General features: G+C 34.9%; 1 protein-coding gene across 1 annotated transcript; it reads left to right on the top strand.

Annotated features, from left to right (window-relative positions):
- The first annotated feature begins 10,664 nt into the window (after positions 1–10,664).
- On the top strand, positions 10,665–16,115 carry LOC149814274 (multiprotein-bridging factor 1a). Its single transcript, XM_089988598.1, has 4 exons — positions 10,665–10,931; positions 12,735–12,818; positions 15,670–15,752; positions 15,832–16,115. Exons 1-4 carry the CDS (start codon positions 10,790–10,792, stop codon positions 15,949–15,951), a joined length of 429 nt encoding a protein of 142 aa, XP_089844724.1. The 5' UTR covers positions 10,665–10,789; the 3' UTR covers positions 15,952–16,115.
- The last annotated feature ends 8,556 nt before the right edge of the window (positions 16,116–24,671 follow it).

The following is a 24,671-nucleotide window of genomic DNA, read 5'->3' as shown; positions in this document are numbered from 1 at the left end:
GCATCCGTCGCATCCTTAAAAACTTGTTCTTTTTTAACACCCCTCCCTTGTTACAAAAAGAACAGACGCGAAGAACACATTAAAAAATTTTGGGGGTAAGGGTCCCCGAACTCTCTCTCTCTCTCTCTCTCTCTCTCTGGTCAGCCAGGGGATCACCGACGCCAATGATGAGGCCACCATCAAGAGGGCGGCGAGGCGATGAGAGGCGGGTGACGCCGTTGGGGATGAGGCCGCCGACGAGGTTTCCCCTTTTCTTTATTCCTCTTTTCTTCTTTCTTTCTTTCTTCTTCTTTCTTTCTTTCTTCTTCTTCTTCTTTCTTATTCTTTTATTTTGGTTTGAATCAAATTTCTTTTTAGGGCATTTTTAAGTTTTCATGTGTAAGGGTTTTCTTAGATTAGGGGTTTTTATTTGATTTTATTGATTAGGGTTTCTTCTTCTTTGTTAAGTTTTTTTCCATTGATTAGGGTTTCTTCTTCTTCATTTTCCCTCATCAAACTAAGGACATTTGTTGGACTTGGAACAAAAAGAATATAACAAACATAACCAATGTTATGTTTCATTCTTTTTGTTCATTTCGCCCGACCCTGGACAAGTGATCAAACATACCCTAAGGGATGTTTGATTACGTGGGCACCACGGCAGTCAAACACCAGACCCAACAAACACTAACAACCTTTCACTATTCTACTCCCCCCATTACACTTGGAACGAGGATGGGTAAAAATAAAAATAAAGAAAGCCAAGGGGTATTTCCCCCCAACTCTTTTCATTTGTCACCCACCCAAATAGGGCTCATAAATAAGCCAAATGTACTGAACAGGGCATGCTCGAGCTCAACTCGTCCTTGAATGAGATAAGCCGAATACGAGCTAGCTCGTGTAAAAACATTTCATGTTATTTATACATGGAATAAATATTTTTTTACATGTTACACTTAAACTATATATTGCACTTAATAATTCATATTTTATGTATATGTTTTTCATTCATCCTTTTCTTTTTATATATATTATAAGACTACCCAAAAAAAATATGCTAACTTTTGTTTTAAAATAAACGCACAACAAAAGAAAACTATTTCAAGTTTTTTTTAAAACCATTTGAAGGAGATTTCAATCAATAAGAACAATACCAGTGAATCAAAACAATTATATCTATTGATTTTCATCTTTGATTTACAAAATTGGGTAGACTACAAATATTCTTTTACAAAAATTTTAAATTACATAATGTTACTGATAGTCCCAAAACACATAGCCCTAAGACTAGAATAGATTCACGATCTAACTCAAGAGATACTCGAGTTCACTACAACCATCACCGCCAAAGCATGCCTACCCATGGGTACCTCAAAAAGAAAAAGTAAGCAGGGGTGAGACAAACAATAAGTTTGAGCAGAAACTCAATCACTCATATCACGATAGTGAACATTGATAGAACGACAAGCCTAATTGAACTCCAACCAAGTCCATAGCTCCATATGAGTCCAACACCCGACTCCCTACGGGGTTTGACTTGACTCAACCTCTAACTCAAAAGGAAACTCACGAATACATGCACAACCTAGATGCATGCATATATTTATTTATTTATTATTTAGGTTATTCTTTTGCTTTCTACCTGATACACACCATTATTTATGTTTTGATAAATTACTATTTTCACAAGGGCACCACTGCCTTTACATGAGAGTGCATTTTTATATACGAGTATTTTACATCTTTTATTAACCCCACAAGAACTCAATTACACCAGCACCAAGGTACAAAACCCTTCGTCAAGGCGTTCCTTTTTTTGGACAAAATCGTACTACACTACCGCTAGCGTATGTAACCAGACCTCCCACTCAAATGAGTCTTTGTCCCCTAAGCCATCATGGCTGGGGGTTGGTCTACCCTAGTAACTAAGATAAGGCATACAAGAACAACATACCATCGTTAGTTGAGAATGAGTTCATTGTTAACTCAACACATCCCATGGAGTTGATGCAAACTTACTCACAAGATAAGTATAAAGTCACTCAAGGTGACAGGTTACCTCATCTTTAAGGACATAACCAAACATCTTTATGTAACTTGTTCCATATTTAATTAAATTCTATTTTTACTTTAGTTCACAATGTACCTTCTAAGTACATAGGGTCTTGCCCAATAAGCTACATTAAGTTCTTTAACTTATGAGATTAATTTTTTGAATTAGTGTAATCACTTTACTGCACACATGAGGTCACCTATGTGCCCTAAAAGCAACATGTTCAACTAAGGCTTTACTGGATCATACCATAGGCTCACACTTGAAAAAATCATTTTTCAAGATCTATACTATGAGAAATTATGTAAACTCCAATTCATAAATCTCAAATACAACATATGTGACCTATTGAGGCCCACATATCAAAAAATCAACCAAATTCCTAAGAGTAACAAAATCACAAAAATTCTACACTAAGTTCAATCCACATTAAAAGCATAAGAAATGTATTCATTATTAATTTAATACCACAATATATGGGCCTTCGGTTCAATTAACGTCTACCAAAATAAAAGAACAATTCAATAATAGATTATTATTTATTTAATACCACAACCTTCGGGCCATCAGTTCATTTAACATTTGCCAAAATAAAAGAACAATCCAATATTTAAATTTTTATATTTTCTATAACATTAACACATTTTTTTCTCAAGAATCACCATACATGGACACTACTCATTCTCACAATCAGATTCTTTTCATCAATCATTACACTGGACAAATTTAACATTGTAATGACAGATTTTTTTCAGATATCAAAATGACTAAGAAACTATATGTAACATAATTTTTTAAGAATCATACAACTAGGCAATTAGGCATTCCCAAATTCTTGTGCAAATGTCTCCGACTTTTGCACTCTGATGAGACCTCTACAAATATAATATGACATTCACAAATATAGTACGACCTTCATAAATATAACATGCAAACCTCTTTTAAGTAAATACTCCTCGAGAAGGTCTATAAATGTTTGTTGACATTCACAAATACCTATTGTGAATGTACCCAACGTTCGCATGCTTGTTGATTCATGTATAAAGTCATTGCAGTATTTTTTTTTTATTTTTTTTGTTTGTAGTTAGAACCATAACCTTTTAACCTCTTTTCTTTGCAGTAATTCTGGTGAAATCATCTTTCAACATTCCGGTGAGGTTGCATCTTCCTTTTGGTCAACTTTTATGTCTTTTGGTTAGGTCTTAAAGTGAGTTTATATATATATATATATATATATATATATATATATATATATATATATAGAGAGAGAGAGAGAGAGAGAGCACGAGTGTGTGATGTGTAGCAGTGCAATCCATAGGTGCGTAACTAAAAATGAGATGTTGCTAAGTGTCCATCGTGCGTGTGATGGATGCTCAATATTTTTTTCGCAAAAATGTTGAAAATAGACAAAACCATGCAAAATCCCCCTTTAGCGGCAGTTCTAGAGCACTACCGCTAAAAGCATTTACAAAATGTTGAGTGCATCCTGGTGTCATGTTTGCAGTGCTTTAAAAGCATTGCTAATTTCAGAACTCACAAAAACAATGTTTTTGGCAAGTTTTTCTGCCATTTTTGCATGTTGGTCATCCATCACACGCGTGATGGATGACCAACATGATTCCTTTTGTAATAACCATGAATTATGAGATATTTTTGGCACCTAAGGATTGTACAACTATAAATTTTTCTATATGTGTATTATTTTAATTATTTTTTGCATTCTTAAGTTTTTTTATAGATATATATATTTAATACAACATTATATTATTTATATTTGGTTGTTGTCGTGAAAAATAAATTTATATTTATTTGTGTTTTATTTAATATTTGACACCAAATTTTTGTTTAGGGTTTACTATTTTTATGATTTTTTTATAGATATAAATATTTTTTGATGTTATAGATGATTTATATTTGCTTTCTTGTCTTTTATTTAATATTTGATGGTTTTGTCTTGGGATAATAGGGTTAGAGTTGACTGTACACAAACATTCAATTAGTGTGATGAGATTAGAATTAACTATGCACAAACATTTAATAAGAGTTAAGGTTTTTGTAAGTAGTTGGATTTAAGAGTAGATGTCGTAGGTAGTTTTGTTAATCGAATGTATAAAGGATATATAGATTGTCTTTTTGTCACATGTTATTTTTTCATTAAATGAATGATATGTTGTATGGTTAACGTAGATAGTTAATGATGACCTATAAAATAGTTAAAATATACTATTGTAACACTGATTAGACTAATTGAAGATATATAATGATTTCCAAAAACAGTAACTTCATGAAATTTGTGGCTTTAATGTTTCATGAATCCGAACATGTAGAAGAGTTATTGAGTCTCTAGTATAGTTATTCTTCAAACGTAAATAGCTTACAAATATGGATAGATGTTTTAGACAATGATAATGTAAAATCGACATTATTTAGTGGTGATGTTTACTTGGAGGCTCACAAAGTTAAACAATGAATAATTGCTTTCATATCTAGACAAAAAACAATTGAAAGTGACATAGAAGAAATAATTGGTGATAGGAATAATGAAAATCTTGTGGAGAATGTGTATTTATCTTAGACACCATCTATTGAGCTCAGTCCTTTGGTGAACATCCAATTATCTTAAATTGTGGGCGATATCGATGTTATTAACATGCACGAAAAGTGCATACAGTTGCTCGAACCAATTAGAGATATGAATGTTCGATGTGGAGACAATAAACAATCTTCATAAATAATTAATGTACATACTGTAAAACCCATAATTTTTAAGGATTATTAATAAATAAAATACTCATTTTTTTATCTCCAAATTAGAAATGTGTTTCTAGCTTTTGAATTTCATTTGTTTATTTATTACATATTCATTTGTTCATTTAAGCCAATCAAGGTATAATTTGCATTTATAGAACTATTTTGAGCTATAAATTACTATATATATATTATATTTAAATATATTTTTGATGGAGTTTGTAAATTATTGGAGTGTATTTATGTGTTTTTTGGTTCTTGGAAATGATTTATAGGGCAATTTGTTATTTTTGGCTAATCTTGTTATAATTGGCATTTTTTGAGTTTTTGGCATTTACGATCGCACATGAAGGGTTCGTTGTAATGCTTGGGTAGCGGTCTTTACGGAATTCAAAACTACTCGGTATTTTGAGTTTCGATTCATTGTTCTTCACATTATTAAGGTAAAATACATTAACTTAACTTATAGAGAGCATGTTTAGGCACTAATTGTGTAAGCATGATGTTGCACTGAATATCTAAATGAATTGCAAATACAAGTTATGCTCACACACTTCACTTAGTTGTGAATATCTAGGACTCTTGTGATTGTAGTTCAGATTTCATGCTTGTCATGATTATAGTTAGCAGAATATGGAGTGTGTTTGCTGTAGGTACACTTGTGTGTGAGTTTGAATGCATGTGCACTTATGAATGCATGTGCACTTATGAATTCATAATGTGTACGCAATGTGTGTCATCATACTTTGGTTTGCGCATACTATGTTTCTTTGTGTGTTTGTATGAATTTGATACATGTTGCATATATAACTACTATGGATATGTATAAGTCGTGTTCGATGCATATTGTGAATGTTATATATATTGTCTTGTCATATGATAGACTCATTTATTCTTGTATAGAAGCAAGCATGCGAATGTTATAAATTATTTTGAACTTGTTTGCTTGAGAAATATATGCGTATGATGTACGGTAGGATGGTCAATGAGATTTTGACAATCCTTACACAAATATATCTAAGGTGATATATTGATTCATGTGGTAAAAAATACATGACTTTTATCGTGTGTGCAAATCTTGAACTACGTAGGAGTTATGTATGTTGAAGTTTAGTTGCTTCGTATTATGAAGTGTGCATGTTCACGTATGCATGCATAGAACTCATGTTTTGTTTATGCATGCTTTGAGGTTCAATTTACGAAATGCAATATTCTTTGTGACGATTATATGATGCGTAGGATAATATGCTTATGTATGATATGATTTAAATGCCACGTGAAATGAAATTATGAATGCATGCGTTAAATGTTTAAATTCAATAGTGAATTTTGGTTCATGAAGCCTTATTGGTTAAATGTGTGATTTTATAATTTTAATGACATATGAAGTGATGTATGGTGTGATGTTTTGATTGTATACATGCTTATGCCTGTGTTGATAGCTATCGACCCTGAGAGTGGTCAATTGTATTGATGCATGTATCACAATAGTTTTCACTGGGTATAATACCTGTTGAGAAACTGTTCCCAAAGGATTCTCTGTGAGGATGTGCACGACCATATCAGGTAATTTGGCTAGAGCGGTAAGTCTCTGTGTGGAAGTGCATTGTGTAAGAGCGGGTAGCCCGCGAAGATGGTATATTTCTGTGAGAAAGTGCATTGTCCAAGACCAGGCAGGCCATCCGTCTAGGGCGGTAACTTCTTGTGAGGTTGTACATTTTCCAGACCAGGTGATCCAACGTGGATTTTGTAAATCTTTATTATGAATAAATAAAATGTTATGATGAATTATGATGATCTTTTGAGTTGATTGAAATAGCGAGTTATAAATCTATAGATTTGGCTTTTCTATTATAGCATGATTATATATTGAACTCATATATGATAATCAGATCCTTATTGATTTTAGATCTTGATATGAGGTTATGATTGTGATGCTTATGTTAGCGTATAAGTGAATGACACATCATGCCTACAAATGACTAGTTTTGACTTATTAGGTGAATGATACATCACGCCTACATAGTTTTATTTCAAATGATTGCATTATGATTGTCTGAGTAAATATATCACACCTATGTATCATGATTGATGTGTATCATGAATATCTAACTAAATTACTTATAAGGTATGTGTGCATGTTTCACGTTGGAATGGTCAAATGTGATTTGACTTATTGTTTATAAGAATTATGAATGCATATGAAAATGATGCAATGATCTGAATGTCTTAGATGCATTTATGCGATGACTTGAATGCATATAAATTATGCTTTATTACGTGAGTTAAGGTTGAATAAAATATTAATTGATGAAATACTTTTAAATGCTTTATATTCGAATGCTTGAAATGAATGACTCATAGGACGTTGTTCTCTTGTCTATCACTTGACGATGAATGAATAATATATCTTTACCTTTAAATGCTTGATATATTTTCTTTAAGTTTGAGTTTGTGTTGCTTTACCAAACTTAAGCGAGTCTAACCCTGTTTTATTGGGGACAAGTAATGCAGGTAAAGTATGATGAGTAGTTGGAGCGAAGGGCTGGTCGAGCTGCATCCTCGAGGGTCCACTCTTACCTTGCGATCTTGGTATTCATGATCTTTTAGTTTTAAGTACTTGATCATGTAGAGACTGAAGTATTGTTTTCATACTCTAATTTGAAATGAAATTAAAACTTTTCATATTTCAGTCTTATATTATACGTGGTTTGAAATGTGTATATTCCGTACATTTTGATTTGATTGTTATCTTTAGTTTAACCGCACCAAAGTCTTAACCGTTTTTAAAAATTGTTTCCGCATTATAAGATCTGATTTGCTTATACTTATAAAAAAAATGATCTCAAAATTTTAATATTTGAAATATAATTAAGGTTAAAATTTATGAGGAGTTACACATCATCAAAGGATCACTGCAGATGATGTGAAACTACCTCAACAAACTAGTGCTATTAATCTTCACCATATAAATTTTAATAACATTCAGTCATCCAATGCAAATGATATAACTAGATATAAGTTGTTGAATTTTATAATTTATGTTTGAGATGCAAGTGTGATATTTTATAGTTAATCATAAAATTTAAAAACGCATGATTGTTGTATGCATGAAAGCAAATAAAATGATAAATACTATAACTTTTAATTTAGTTTGTGCATATGACTTGGTCATAACAACGATCATTGTCTTTGTGATGCACGTGAAGCTTACTTTGCCTTCACATTCAATTAAAGACTCCACTTTACTGACTCCCTTTCAGTAGTAACGTGCATGGTATTATGTATACTACCACGTAACCTTCTTTATATCAGAGCCAGATCTGTCAAGAGGCCAATGAGACTTGGGCCTCAGGGCCCCTGGGCCAAAAAAAAATTTGGGGCCCATTTTTAATAGGGATTCCATTTTCAATAGGAACCCCAAAAAAATTGGAGGCGCTGCCCTCGAACTCCTACTATTAATAGGGGGCTCAAAAAATTTCGAGGCGCTGCCCCCGAACTCTTACTATTATTAGGGGGGCTATTTTTAGGGAGCCCATTTTTAATAGGGGCTCAAAAAATTTCGAGGCCTTGTCCCCGAACTCCTACTATTAATAAGGGGCTCATTTTTTCCCTCCGCGTCAGGCCCCATAAAACACAGGTACGGCCCTGCTTTATATAAACCACAATTTTATTCATTCAAACCAAATACACCTATATATGTCACAAGTCATACAAACCCAGATTGCCACATAAGACCGACAAGGAGCAAACTCTCATTGTTGTTGGATAAAAGGGTAACGTGTTAGTACTAACCCAGGATAAGTTAGTAGTAACTGTAGTTAACTTTAGAAAAGTTTTTATTATTTTTCTCTTCTTAAAAAAAAAAGAGAAAAATTTCTTTCTTTTTTTGGACAATCCAAGGGAAAACTCAAGAAAAAATTAGCCTCTTCTAAAATTTTCCAAACCTTATGTGTTTTTTGGATTATGCATTTTCAGCTCGTATCAAACGACTTGCTCATATCATTTTCAGCTCAACAGTTTGGTACCTTCATTAGTACCAATTATTTACCCTTTGAAAAATCTCAAAAACTACATTATGTTTACAAAAAAAACAACTTTTACAATTTGTATATGATTTTATATTTTTATATGTTCTCTATATTTTTCAAGGTTTTATGTTTGTTGATTATTTACCCTTTAACAAAAACTACATAAGCTTTATCAGAATTGAGGTTTATTTTTTGTTCTTATCAAAAAATGCAACAAAATGGTTTGTGAGAGCTCTTGAAGGATCAAAGACCTAACCGCATTGGCTCTGCAAACCATACTTAAGGATCATTGTTCCACTCTGTGGGCCTACCACTTGTCCCAAGAGAGTTGTAACGCTTCGGCTTGCACAAGAGATGGTTTATTTATAAATAAAAATTTTCTAATTTAGATAAGCCCAACTTCAATATTGATAAACTTGATAGTGATATTTTTCTAATTTTCATATGCTACTGATTCAAGATATAAATCAATTACATGGATTCAATATTTATTAAAAATTAAAAGCCCCAAATAAAATACTCCAAAATAGATCCCTCGGATGCGGTTCATCCATGGTGATGAACGGCATAAAGCCACTATGGTTGGATTCCTTATGCCCCTGATGGGACCTACACCTTTTATTCGTGCTCGACTTGTTTATGCTTAGATAAGTTACTCATAGCTGGGCTTGACAAAGCCCATTTGTTGAGCCTTAACAAGTTTCATGTGAGTCAAACCAAGCCAAACCACAAGCAGCTCAGCTCATTTACCAGCCTTACACTTAGTCACCACAAATCTGACAGGGCCTCTAAGCCAACCTTGTTTGAAGTACTTTGACCCGCTCTTAGCTCAACCTTAACCAGTGACTTCACTAGGGTTGTACCCAAAATCAATCAAACCCGAGTTTTATGGACCCAAACTGATTTACAATAAAAAAGGTATGTCAATGCAGGATCTTATCCAATAAAAAAAAAAAAAATTTTTTGAAAGGCAAGCTGGGGTTAGGCAGACCCTACTAGTTATACAACTATATCATTGGGTTTTGAACCAACAACATCCCAACACAAGGTGACGTGCGCTCTTACCAGACAACCGGATCCCCTATTGGTAAATTCGATTCCCTTTACCTGTATTTGGTAAGTCAGAACCATTTTCGGATCATAGGAGGATATGTTTTTTTTTTTTTTGCTACCGCATCGAAGAAATACCTGAATTTGAAGAATATCAGAATCTGTTTATATGTAAAAAAGTGGATTTTCACCATCTAAATCTGAGTCTAAATTCAGGTCTATTCAGCCAACATCCAATTAGTCGAATATGGTATTGGCCACACCTGATCCCAACCGTTTACATCCCAACAATCAAACATTTTCTAACCAAAATCTTTGTAATCCAGACCAAATTTATATCAGAACTGAAGTCAACCGGGCAAATATTTGAACCAGACTTGGACCCAATTTTCTGTTATGGTATCAGGTTCAGAATGGGGTTTAATCAGGTACTTAAACCCTATAAGAACTACATGAACCAGACCCGAACGATACTCGGTAAAACCATATTTTTTATTATTTTTACATTGAAAAATTGTGGGTCTTAATCGAAACTCAGGTCAGGGCGGGGTCTGATATAAAATTTCACAAACTATACCTAGGTTCATGTATTAATCGGACCTTCAAGTCGAACTCGACTCTTAATCGGGTCTTATTATTTATCACCATACCCGGATCCTATAGGGTTTGGTTCGGGTATGGGTAAACTCGACCCGTTGACAAGGACGTGGAATGCAATAATAAAAAATATGGGGTTTTCTTATGTAAAAACTGACACGATGTGTGTCCGTATGTAATTTCACACTATATAAAAGGAAACTCAGTTCAGAAAATATTCGAGAGAGAGAGAGAGAGATTAGGGTTTGCTGCTTCCTCGTTCTTGAATTAGTTTTTTTTCTTTCTATCGCGTGCATCCAAAAGCATCGGCTTGGGTTATTTTTCTCAAGAGATGGCTGGAATCGGTCCGTTGACGCAGGATTGGGAGCCGGTTGTGATCAGGAAGAAGACGCCCAACGCCGCGGCCAAGAAGGACGAGAAGGCGGTGAACGCGGCGAGAAGGAGCGGCGCGGATATCGAGACCATCAAGAAGTGTGAGTCCCCGCTCGACTTTTTTCCCTTGAGAAATCGCAAGAAATACGAGTTCCTCGTCGATCACGTTCGTGTTCTGTCTTTCCTCTCTTTTTCTCACCCGTATCTTCCGATCGCCTTTTTTCCCCCTTGGAAAATCCTATGTCTCGTTGATATTTTCTCTTGTTTTCGGCTTCGTTAGCTCAAGAGTTAGACGATTCCATTGATAATTTGTGTTTTTATTGGTTATATTCATCTTTCCAACCTCCTTTCCCCTGAAATCCGTGGAACAGGCTCTAATGATCCAAGATCCTTTTGTCCTTGATAATTTTGATCATTTAATCGTTCGTTTGTTTCGGAGATGGCATATTTCTTTTTTATTTTGGGATTTTCTTCTTTTCTAGGTCGAATTATAGCCTTTTCTTGATAGATTGTCTATTTGCGTTTATTCATCGTTTGAACCTTTTTCTCTTTAAATCCTGAGAATTTTATGCATTTATTTCGTCAAGTCATCGTTAGGTTAGGGTATTATATCTTCGTTTTGCGTTCATCTTTTTCTGATTGATTTTAGTTATTCCCCAGACTATATATATATATATATATATATATATATATATATATATAAGAGAGAGAGAGAGAGAGAGAGAGAGAGAGAGAGAGAGAGAGAGAGAGAGAGAGAGAGAGAGAGAGAGAGAGAGAGAGATGGAAACCTACCAGATAGAAAACGTACCAGATAGAAAACGTACCAACATATCCATGCATTTTTCAGTGTTTTTTCAAAATTCTGACCTTACAGATGTGTGCAGCATGATTTATTTGCTAGAAATTGGCACTTGGATCATGCATTTTGGATGAAAAAAACTGTATTTGAAGCCTAAAAAATTTATGAAAATTGTAGTCCGTTGGTTTTTTAACCTTATAAAAACATATCCATGCATGGGAATCAAATAATCCAAGTGTCAATTTTTTAGTAAATCAATCATGCTGAACACATCTGTGATGTCAGAATTTTGAAAAAAAACACTGAAAATTGAGGGTCCCAAGCAATCGGGTAATACATATATATATATATATATATATATATATATATATATATATATATATATATATATATATATATATATATATATATATATATATATATATATATATATATATATATATGAGAACTGAACATATTAGGCCCCCTTTTTTTGTTAGGTCTCATTAGGCCCCATAGTTTGAAGTGTTTTATGATATATCTGAACCGTTAGATTGGTTTATCATGCCCAATTTAGTAGGAATCAACTCTTGGATCATGTTTTTTCGAAGAAAAATATATTTTTATCAGCCGGTTTCATGGAGACTTTACATCATATAGAATTGTTTTTTGAAACGTGAAAAATAGATGGCTCACAATGCATTTAAAACTTTACAATACAAAGTATCGTGGGCCGTTGATTTTTTACATTTTCAAAAACACATTGAAACATTGAAAATTCATAATTCAAAACATATTGCTCACTAAATGAATGATAAAAATCCAATATGTAAAGTCTGATCGGTGAAAACCTTGTTCGTTAGAGAAGCAACGCTGTCGATTATCATCGGTTGTAGATTTTGGACCTTCCTTTGCACGGTTCCCCTTCCCTATATATATATTTATATATCTATATTGTAGTTTTGATTTTGTTTTCTTGTTGATGCTGTATATGATTTCTGCTAAGCTGTTTTTTCCTGCTAGCTTTATTTGTAATCTTCCAATCGTCCTGTATTTTGGTGGTATTCATCCTTTTGATGTTATGAACCATGGGTCTGACGAAGGTAGATGATCTCTTTCTTTGCAGCGAATGCAGGAACAAATAAAGCTGCCTCTAGCAGCACTTCTTTGAACACAAGAAAGCTTGATGAAGAAACAGAAAATCTAGCTCGTGAGTTTTCTACATTCTCTTTTTACTTTCTCCTGCTTAGGTTTCTCAGGCTGATAGTTGTTCTTTACGATGGAAGTTTTGTGTTAGTTCTTTCCTAATGTATTGCTTATTGAATGGAACTTATTTTTTAGCTACTTTTTTAGTTTACTTTTTGGCAATTAAGTAGTTCAGATTATTTTACCTATTATATATGTTGCATTTACTAGTTATTGGGGTAACCATTAGCGAGTGGACTTTATATGGGGTTTATGCGCAAAGGATTCAATAATCTATGACTGCATACTAATTGATGATTTTCCTACTTCGGTGCTAGATATTGAAATCGAAGTGTGTATCTTTCACCTGAGTTGAGAGGTATTAGGAGGGTGAGATGATGAATCTAAGCATTCAACATGTTAAAATAAGTGTTGTCTAGCGATTCTTTTGGTGCACCATAACAGGATGATACATCTTTTGAAATGTAAAAGGTGGTATAGCTTATCTGGGGAATATATTTTATACAATGGTTATGCCTGTCTAAAATGTGATGCATGTTTTCTATGCTAAAACATTTTTAATTTCATTAAAATGCACTTATCTCAGGATATTATCAGTGGGTATAGATGTTGGTTTGTTCTGATATCTTAGTTGTGTTGAGACATTCCTAGTGTTGTGCTTAACATGATGAAATGCCTCGTGGACTTTGCTTCATATGATTTTATTACTCTGGGTCCTCAGCCTATAAAGATATCACCATGCCATTATTTTGGGGGACTGCACTTAGTCAATGGGCTGTCATAAAACTATGCCACCATTCTATGATTTTTATCACTGCTCAGATTTCTCTCTTTTTATTTTCTTTTTATCTAAACAGAACTTATTTGAAATTTTGGGAAATGAAGAATAGCTTTGATGTTCTGTATTTCGTCTTCATCTTCCCAATATGTTTTTTCGTTTTGTAGCTTTTGGTCATATAGAGATTGCTTTTTTCACCATATAGATGCCCAAGAATTTAGTTTTGGCACCAAGTGGATCATCTTGGTGTTTATAATTCATCTAACCTTGGTGGGTAGTTTTCTTAAAATGTTCTTGGGGACAAACTCATAAAAATGATGATTTTTGATTTTTCCTGTATGTAATACTTACCTATCATTAAGGTGATTACTTCAGCGAGAAAGGGCTTTCCGGAACCATGTTGAAAATTGCAAAATTTGTGCAATTTTGTGATGATGCTAAGGGAGCAGCAGCTAATAAGTTGAGCTGATTGATTGATATTAGCTATGTGGTTTCACACAACATGCTACCTGTTTCCATGATCAAGTTGCAACTTCGCTTTGATGGGTTACCTTTTATGGTACTAACTGGTACAGTATGAGGATGTCTGCTTGTGCTATTTATACCGAGAGGGATTGAAATGAGACAAATTCAGCTAGAAAGAACTATGTTTCTCCTTGTAGAAGGTGTTGTAAAGTTCCTCAAAAGTGTGGCTCTTATCATGGAGAAATTGGCAGTCTTAAGCAATTTACCTATCCGCTCTAAATAACTTTAGCATTAAATAAACTAACTTTGCTCCGCTGGTGACTCATCCAATCATAGTCTTGTGCATTTAAGCCCATCTCTCCACGACTCTGAAGTCTGAATGCTGGTTGTATTGATATGTCCTTTTTCAAAGTTGGGCAGCTGTTGCTCATCTCATTTTATTCATGCTAGTTGTTGCTGTGCATTTTTTTTGTTTTCACAGATGAAAATAATTTAGGAAACTAAAAGATGTGGTTAGCGTTCGTCAAGATTATACTTTAAAGTAGTAATTCCTCCATTTGATTCCCTTCGGACCTTCTGTACGGTGGGTCTAAATATTTCAGGTCAGACTTTCATCAATACTTGATACATGCTGTTCAATAGTTTAATGAAATCATCATGGTAGAACTTCCCGGTCAAAAGGGCAATTATATTGCATACCAGGGTGGTTGATGCCGACCCTTTGAAAAAAGTGTTCAGATTAGTCTTTTGCATGGAGAAGTTACTGTATATGGACATTGGTCCACCTATGTAAGTTAATAGCTTGTTTGGGTCGGGTATGTGTTTACCATTCAGATTGGGTCGGGTATGTGTTTACCATTCAGATTGCTGTTCAGAAACTAGCAGGAGACGATGGCAACTTTCATTTGCAGCTTCAAGAATATGGGTGAAAGGGTTTCCAGTTTCGACATATACTTGTCACAGTTCTTCTCTCATGCTTTTCCGTTCCATAGTTGTGTATAATTTCTTTTCTTGCTGGTTTTATATTTATGATTCTGCTACATGTGAATGGTATCTGTTCATAGGTCTGCTAGACATTAGATAAACATCTCTTCATTTGAATCCATTGGTACTTGCTGCAAATCATCTTATTTTAGGAAATCTGCCTAACATGATCATCCTTCTTTTCCTCTGCCTTTAAACTGTAAAAAGATTGAAGTCCAGTGTAGATTTCACTGGAACTGATTTTAAGATACTCCAGTCCTATATGAAAAGTCCAGCATGAAGAAAATGAAAACTATGCCTTCTGGGTGCGTCCTAGTGTCTGGATTTGCTAGACAAGAGGTTTATCTGCAACTCATTGTAGGTTGGAAGTATTTGTGCATTACCTCGGTTTCTGTCCTGAAATCCCTGCTGCTTATCTGATACTTGAATTCTCCTCATTGTTTTCCCTCTCACCGTGACCTATATGGCTATATGGAATGTTTGTGCAGTTAGACAGCTCATTTTGTCTTTCATACGTCAAACTATTTCGCGAGATGAGTTATCATGGTCCAAGCTGTTGCACAATGTTGAGATTTTGGGGCATGGAATTTTGCATTGCTTTTCTAACTCTGGTTGGTGTTGGAACCAGATGAGCGAGTACCTACTGAGCTAAAAAAGAACATCATGCAAGCTCGGATGGACAAGAAACTTACCCAGGCTCAACTGGCGCAGGTAAGTAGCTTTTCCTGGTTCTGTTTCCATGATTTTTTCCACGGCCTGTTATCGAAATCCTAAAAAATCGAATTTGCAGTTGATCAACGAGAAGCCACAGGTGATTCAGGAATATGAGTCTGGAAAAGCCATTCCAAATCAACAGGTAATCTCTAAACTGGAAAGGGTTCTTGGTGTAAAGCTCCGGGGAAAGAAATAAACTCCCTCACAAACTCATATTTGAAGATCATGGCTCGCTCTTGCAGTTTCAGACACCTGTCTAGTCTGGCTGTTTTAAGTGTTTGTGTAAGAAAGGGTTGGGTGTCATACACATCTGTTAATGAGTTTACTGGACTACTGATAAAAAGATGAGTTTGACATCAACTTGTTGTCCTTTGCCCGTAACGTTTCATTTCTGTCCTGTATGTTTCCTTGCAATCAGATCAGTCTGTTAGTTTTTGGTGCTTTTGAAATGATATTAGCTACTTGGGTTTTGGCGCGTTTGGAAGGTCCTTGGTCTGGTTTGGGACTCATCTGGAAATGGGTCGAGCTATAGAGCAAATGAGATTCGATCTGGGCCTCTGGTTCGTATGAAAATGGTGCTAAATTGCTTCATGTTGAATTAGTTCTACCCGCCTGAGTGATGAAGTGGTTGGGCGTATTCGGGACCCTCAGGTGCCATCTCTTCATCCTACACAGGGGTTTCGATTTTCCTGCCAAACTGGTCTGTTAAGCATGTAATTATGCGAAATTCGGTTTGGGTTTGGACTTAACACGATCCCACCTAATCTGATCTAGCAGGTGTAGGCTTGAAACTTTTGTGGAATCATATTTTCAAGAGTGGCCTAGCCAACTTTTAAGCTAGCTCATATTTAGCTCTTCTTTTGGGGACGATTTGGGTTGGGTATCTGACAGAATTTGGATGTTTAGTTGGTTCAATAAATATTGTATCCCAGCCAAACCAGAGCTGTTTAAACAGTTTTAACTTATATCTGATTAGTTATTTTAGCTAATGTCTTCTAGATTCAGTAACAACTCACGTTTGACTCTGAATCCGATTTTGACATATCCAATGGGATTGGATTCCATAGTGCCTCAAACTCGGCCCGACCCATATCCCTATCCTCTGTGGAAGTGTAAGAAACTAGAATAAGATGGATCATCCATTCGTCATTCAACTTGGGCTTGGATTATGTTCCGTTGATAAGATCAGTGCTTAAACCCAAACCATAAAATTGTGTTTATCACGTGGGTTTGAGTTCTTGGCTGAGAAACTGAGTCCGAACTCCAACTAAAAGAGTTTCACGTACTTGGATTATATATATAGGTGTGAAATGATATGTGCTAAACGAGTTTTGTAGTTTTTTTGTTTTATTTTTAAATTCTGACCGTACAGATGTGATCAATATTTTTGATTTTATAGGGATACGTTCTTGAAGTGTTTGATTCTGACACATGGGTGGGGTTTTATAAGGTTCAAAAATCAACCGTCCAAATTTTTTGTAAATATTCAAGGCTCCAAATATCATTTTTTCATTGAAAATACATGATTCAGTTGTGAATTCCTTGTAAATCGATCAAGCCCAACACATTTATAGGGTTGGAACTGTGAAAACAACACTGAAAGGGCAGCAAACCCCGTTTAGCATGAATCAATTTTGCACCTACCCATTTATATATAAATATATATAGAAAACCTTTCAAACCTACTCACTAAGTAACATTTATAGGATTTTTGATGTTTTTTCAAAATTCTGACACATGTTTGATTTACTAAAAATCGATACTGGATCATGCATTTTGACTGAAAAAAATGGTATTCACAGCTTTGAAAATTTATGAAATTGTAACCTGTTGATTTTTTTAAACTTATAAAAACATAGCCATGCATTTGAATCAAATGCTCCGAGATCTTATTCTTATAAAACCAAGCACATAGATCATACCTATAAGGTCAAAATTTTATAAAAAACACCAAAAATCCTATAAATGTTTCTTTTATATATATATATATATATATATATATATATATATATATATAGAGAGAGAGAGAGAGAGAGAGAGAGAGAGAGAGAGCAATGGTAATATACTTGAGCCCATCCCTGCTCACCTGTATCCGATGGGCTTTTTTTTAAAATCCGACCTTACATATCTGTTTTGCATGTTCGAATCACTAGAAATTGACTCTTGGATCATGCATGTTAGATGGAAAAAATGGTTTTTAGAGTCTCAAAAGTTTTAAAATATGTAGACCATTGATTTTAGAACCTTGTCATAATCAAATGATCCAAGACCTGATTCCTATGAAAACAAGCACGCAGAACACTGAAAGGTTATAATTTTGAAAAAAAACACTTTTTTTTAAATACTCATCTGGTATAGGTCGGGCATGGATGGGGTTGGATAGATTCCCGTTTTGAAAAAAACTCATCTGGTACGGTCGGACATGAATGGGGTTGGATGGATTCCCATATATGCATGCTCGATTTAGTAAGAATCGATTGTTGGATCATGTTTTATTTTATGAAAAAATGTAATTTTGTGAGTTGAAAAAAATTGATACCTTCATAGCCATTGATTTTTGGATTACTAGAAAAACTTTTATACAGGTCAGATTCTAAATCCAAAAACTGGTTCTCACTAAAAAGAATCACCTATAGATCACCTCTATGATGTTGGATGTGAGAAAAAAATACACAAAGTTACAATTTTTGAACGGGGGCCCAAACAAAAAAGGGGTGCGTTACTCTCCCTCTCTATATATACATATCTGAAATATGAGAACTAGAAACATGGGCATTTCCAACACTTTTTTTGCAAATTCAACAATCTGGATGTGCTTGTCATGGTGAATTTTCTGGGAATCAACCATTGAACCATGTATTTTTTATGAAAAAATGTGATTTTTGAATGCGAATATTTATGAAGATTATGAGCCATTGATTTTAAAACCTTAAACAAATCATGTTTATGCATCAAAATCAGACATTGAAGAGTGGGGTTCTCATAAATTCAAGCATGTAGATCACACAGTTAGCTTCAAGAGAAAAGAACAAGAAATCCATGAAATTAGCGCATATTTTCAGTTCTCATATTTTAGTGAATATATATATATATATATATATATATATATATATATATATATATATATATATATATATATATATATATATATATAAACTCGTGTTGGATGCGCCTTGCATGTCCGATTTGCACAAAACAGCACATTTGCTAATGCGTTGGGTGAAAAAAGGGGTATTAGCGGTGGTAGCCACAGCTGCCAATTCCCATAACATGTAAAAAAAATGCAGCTGCTGTGGCGGAGAAGGGTTTGATAATAGTGAATATTGTGCATCCGCTGTTACAGACATATATGGAAAATGAAAACCTACACACTAAAAAAACATGCAAAAACCTAGCCACCAGAAAATTTTTGATGTTTTTTTTCAAAATTCTGACCATAGAGATGTGTTCAAGATGATTGATTTACTAGAAATCAACACTTGGGTCATGAATGTTGGATAGAAAAAATGGTATTTGGAGCTTCAAAAATTTATAAAAATTGTATGCCGTTGATTTTTGAAACTTATAAAAACCTATCCATGCATCGGAATTAAATGCTCCAAAAACTGATTTCTATAAAAACAAGAATATAGATCACATTGTACGGTTGAAATTTTGAAAAAATATAAAAAATTCAATAAAACGTGTGGTGGGTAGAGTAGTTATGTTTTTTGGTGGGTAGGTTTTCCTTTCTCATATATATATATATATATATATATATATATATATATATATATATATATATATATATATATATATATATATATATATATATATATATATATATATATATAAAGAGAGAGAGAGAGCCGAGCAGAGCAGAGCGTAGCTGCTTAACCAGAGCTTATTGGTGCTGAGCATCCATCATGTCGCAATGGATGCTCAGCATTTTTCTTGTGAAAAAACATGCTAAAGCGCACAAAATCATGGAAAAAGAGTTTTAGCGGCGCTTCAAGCCCTTTTAACATAATACCGGGTGTGTCCTGAGATTTTTAGCAGCGCTTTAAAAGCGCCATTAATTCTCAAAAACACGCAAAAGAACATTTTTGGGCGTTTTGCATGTTTTTTCATGCTGACCGTCCATCACGCCTGGCCGATGGACACGTTTAGCACGCTTAAGCGGGTTCAGCAGATTTGTATTAAGCAGCTACTACTATGGTGTTTGCATGCACTTGTCTAGACGTTCCAATCTATATTAAGTCACCAAGTTAACGATAGTCCACATGCTTGAAACTCATATGTGCGCATCTTTTGCGGCGAGGCTGAAGCTGGGTGTACTTTCTAGTGGGCAGGGGGACCTGAAGTTTTATGCCAAGACAATTTTTCTTGGTACAAAAGGCTTCTGTTCCTTCTGTGACATCCCAAATCGGCTTTCCTGTCAATGGGCTATTGCATGAGTTGTTGCCACCCCTCTGAAAATGAAGAGCTCCAAAGGCCAGTTCCTTGGCTCATGTGTACGTCATGAAGTGCGTATCCCAGCCACTAGGACAAAGCCTCAACCTACCCACAACCAGACTCGACCCATACCCAGTTAAATTTACAAAAAATTAATTTAGTTCTCCTTTATTTTACAAAATGGCCACAAGATATCACAATATTTCTCACATATTCACCCACTTGATTTCTGCTGAATTTGAGGGTATTTTTTAAGATTTTACCCATCAGCTAAAATGTGAAAGAGCAAAACTTGACTTTTGACCAACAAAACTCAGTTTCAACGAAACTTTACTTTCACTAGTGAAATGCACAGTTTCAGCAAAACTTGACTTTCACGAGCGAAACTTTATTTTTGCCAGTGAAATTGAGATTTGCTTATACATTGAAATAGCGAAACTCACTTGCAAAACCTAGTCACCACAAAACTAACGAATCTCAATTGTGATTGTAGGGCCAAAGCCTGATGCAGGGTGATCCTGTTAGTCCGATGACTATTAGGTACAATAGGCTAAGACCAGAGCAACCATGTCTTGTTGAGAAAAACAGGCTTTCTCCCAAGTGAAAATCAATGAAAACAATATATATTAAAGAAACACACAAGATTTACATGGTTTCCTCAAACTGAGGTACGTCCACGGCGATCGATAGGTCAGTTTCTTCCACTATCTTCAAACAGAGTTTACAAAATGGTCAAAAGACTTAAGCCTTACAAACACACAAAGGTGTAGAGAAATAACAAGAGGAAAGACCTCATCGAAAAACAAATGTTCTCAAGAACCAGTCGCACGAAGCAACCCCCCAAAAAAAGTGAAAACCCTCACTCGCTAGCCGAACCGCCCCTCCCTAAATAGAGAACGAGATTCACATTTAATGTGGAAGTTGAAGCATCATCTCACAAATCGCTATGCAGCTGAAGCACCAGCCACAAATCGCTATTCAGCTGAAGCGCCATCTCACAAATCGCTATCCAGCAGAATACATAAATCAACCTTGAGACAATCAAAGGTCGTGCTTGAGAATCCCTCCGCAATAATGAATATGTGCGGTTCTAATGAGCATGCCAATAAATGTCAGTTAACAAAATGTTCTTATTCAGTAAATAGATGGGTCTCACAAAGAAGGGAAACCCAACATTTCTCCCTCTCCCGACTTATGTGGAGGTTTTAACCATTCCTGCCAAGAGTCGACACTTCTCATGCTTGTCCTTAGGCAATGCCTTAGTCAACATATCTGAAGTATTATTATCAGTGTGAACTTTCTCAAAATGTAACAGTTTATCATTCAAGACATCACAAATGCAATAGTATCTAACATCAATATGTTTTGATCTTGAATGAAATGAGGAATTCTTGCTCAAGTAGATTGCACTCTGACTATCACAGTGAAGAACATACCTTTCTTGTTTTAATCCTAACTCTTGTAAGAATTTTTTCATCCATAGTAATTTCTTGCTTGCTTCTGTGACAACGATGAACTCAACTTCTGTAGTGGAGAGAGCTACACATTTCTGTAATCTTGGTTGCCATGCAACTGCTCTCCCTGCAAAGGTAATCAAATACCCAGAAGTAGATTTCTTACTATCGACGTCATCAGCCAAATCAGAATCTGTGAACTCATCAAGAATAGGCTCACCTTTTCTAAAACACAAACTCATCTTTGAAGTGCCCTGAAGATACTTCAAAATTCATTTCACTGCTACCCAGTGTTCTTTTCCCGGATTTGATAAAAAATCGGCTAACAATCCCAACTGCATGAGCAATATCCGTTCGAGTACAAACCATGGCATACATTAAAGAACCAACTGCTGAAGCATAGGGAATTTTCTGCATCTCATTTTCTTCTTTATCACTTGTAGAACATTGACTTGAGCTAAGTTTGAAATGGCCTGCAAGTGAACAATTAACAGGCTTTGCTTTGTCCATATTGAATCTCTCAAGAACTTTTTTAATATAATTCTCTTGTGATAACCAGATTAGCCCATGTGATCTATCACGAACAATTCTCATCCCAAGAATTTATTTTGCTGGACTTAAGTCCTTCATGGCAAAAGACTTACTCAGTTCTAACTTCAACTTGTTAATCATGCTTATGTCTTGGCCCACAATTAGCATATCATCAATATAAAGCAAAAGAATAGTAAAATTATCATCTGAAAATTTCTTCACAAACACACAATGATCTGTGGTGGTTCTTGAATACCCATGCTCAGTCATGAAAGAATCAAATTTTCTGTACCATTGTCTCGGTGCTTGCTTCAATCCATACAAGGTTTTTTTCAGTTTGCAAACCAACTGATCCTTACCCTTGTCAATGAAACCCTCAGGTTGCTCCATATAAATTTTTTCTAAGTCACCATGCAAAAATGCAGTCTTCACATCAAGTTGTTCAACTACTAAATTCATACTTGCAGCTATACCAAGTACAGTTCGGATGGAGGACATCTTCATAACTGGTGAGAAGATTTCATCAAAATCAATTCCCTTCTTTTGACCAAAACCTTTCACAACAAGCCGTGCCTTGAATCTTGGTTGAGAGTTGTTCTCATCATTCTTTTGCCTGAAGACCCATTTGTTTTTCAAAATCTTATTCCCTTTAGGTGGTTTTACCAAATCATAGGTTTGATTCTCATGCAATGACTTCATTTCCTCTTTCATCATCTTAAATCACTCGATTTTGTTTTCATGCTCCAAAACTTCTTAATAAGTCTTTGATTCTCCTTGATCTGTTATCATCACATACTCATGTGAAGAGTATTTTCTAGACGGTTGTTTCTCTCTGGTAGATTTCCTTAACGGTGAATGTAGAGATGACTCTTGGGGTAACTGCTCCCCCTCAATCTCTGGCTCAACATTTCCTTCATCTATATTATCATGAGATGCTTACATCTCCTCAATGATATATTGAACAATAGGTGAATCAAGAGGATCTAAGTCAACAAGATCTTCAATGCTAGACTCAGTTGTCTTAAGCTTGTCAATGTCTTCAATGGTCTGATCTTCCAAGAAAACAACATCTCAGCTTCTGACAACCCTTTTATCAATTGGATCATACAATCTGTAGCCAAATTCTTCAAGCCCATAGCCAAAAAATATGCACTGTTTTGCTTTAGGATCAAGCTTGGACCTCTCATTCTTTGGAATATGAACAAAAGCTCTGCAGCCGAATACTCTCAAGTGATCATAGAAGACTTTCTTCCTTGTCCAAACTTTCTCTGGAACATCGCCATTCAACAAAATAGGAGACAAATTGATAAGATCAATTGTTGTTCTCATTGTCTCACCTCAGAAGGATCTTGGCAATTTGGAATGCGACAACAAACATCTGATTCTCTCAAGAATGGTGCGATTCATTCTCTTTGCAACCCCAGTCTGTTGATGTGACTTTTTGACTATTTTTTCATGCTTGATGCCATGATTAGTGCAATACTGATCAAATGACTCAATGTATTCACCACCATTATTCGAACGAACACATTTCAACTGTCTTCCAGTTTCTCTTTCAACCATGACCTGATGCTTAAATATACATAGAACTTGATCTTTAGTTTTTAATGTATAAGCCCAAACTTTTTTAGAATGATCATCAATAAAAGTAACAAAATATAGTGCACAACCAAGTGTCTTAACCTTTAAAGGGTCACATACATCAGAATGTACCAAATCTAGAACATGAGATTTTCTAGATGCAATATTTTTACGGAATGATATTCTATTTTGTTTACCATGAAAGCAATGAACACATGTTTTTAAAGATGTACCTTTTATCTCCGCTAGAAGCTCTTTCTTGAATAAAACTTGCAATTCTTTCTCACTCATATGCCCGAGCCTTCTATGCCATAGATCGATGGATAAGTCATTCTCCACAGCATTCACAACACCCTTGCAAATCTTTGCTTGTATAGTGTGAAGAGAACAAGTCTTCTTTCCTTTTGCTAATACCATAGAACCATTGGATAGCTTCAACCTTCCATCACTGAAATTATTGGTGTAGCCTTCATCATCCAACTTTCCAGTAGAGATTAAATTTAGTCGAATATCCGATACATGCCTCACATATTTAAGCAACAATTTGCAGCTAATATTTGTTTCCGAGCAAATGTCACATATACCAATAATTTTTGACACATCTTCATTTTCCATTCGAACATTTCCAAAATCACCGTGCAGTAAGAAGTAAAGAAATCAGCCCGCGAGGTAACATGAAATGAAGCTCTGGAATCAATTACCCAATATGTCTCTTGTCCAATCAAATTAATGCTAGTATCATCACAGATAATCATTAGTTCACCATCTGTGACTGCAGCTGTATCATTTTGCTTTTTCTCTAATTTTTTTATTTGTTCTGCTTTTTGAACTTGAGTTTTCTGCACTCCCGTTTGGTGTGCCCTTTCTTGTGACAATAATAGCACTCGACGTCTTTCTTTGAACTCGAGCTTGAACG

The sequence above is a fragment of the Nuphar pumila genome, chromosome 15 (assembly GCF_984573655.1).
Source record: "Nuphar pumila chromosome 15, dmNupPumi1.hap1.1, whole genome shotgun sequence".
NCBI classification, from domain to species: Eukaryota; Viridiplantae; Streptophyta; class Magnoliopsida; order Nymphaeales; family Nymphaeaceae; genus Nuphar; species Nuphar pumila.
Note: the sequence above shows the minus strand (reverse complement) of the source record. Positions and strands in the feature narration are given on the sequence as shown.

Bases quoted from the DNA above. Each gene is read 5' to 3' on its own strand.
- LOC149814274 (XM_089988598.1), top strand. From the start codon at position 10,790: ATGGCTGGAATCGGTCCGTTGACGCAGGATTGGGAGCCGGTTGTGATC. The intron at 10,932-12,734 runs GTGAGTCCCCGC...CTTTCTTTGCAG, and splicing joins TATCGAGACCATCAAGAAGT to CGAATGCAGGAACAAATAAA. The intron at 15,753-15,831 runs GTAAGTAGCTTT...TCGAATTTGCAG, and splicing joins CCCAGGCTCAACTGGCGCAG to TTGATCAACGAGAAGCCACA.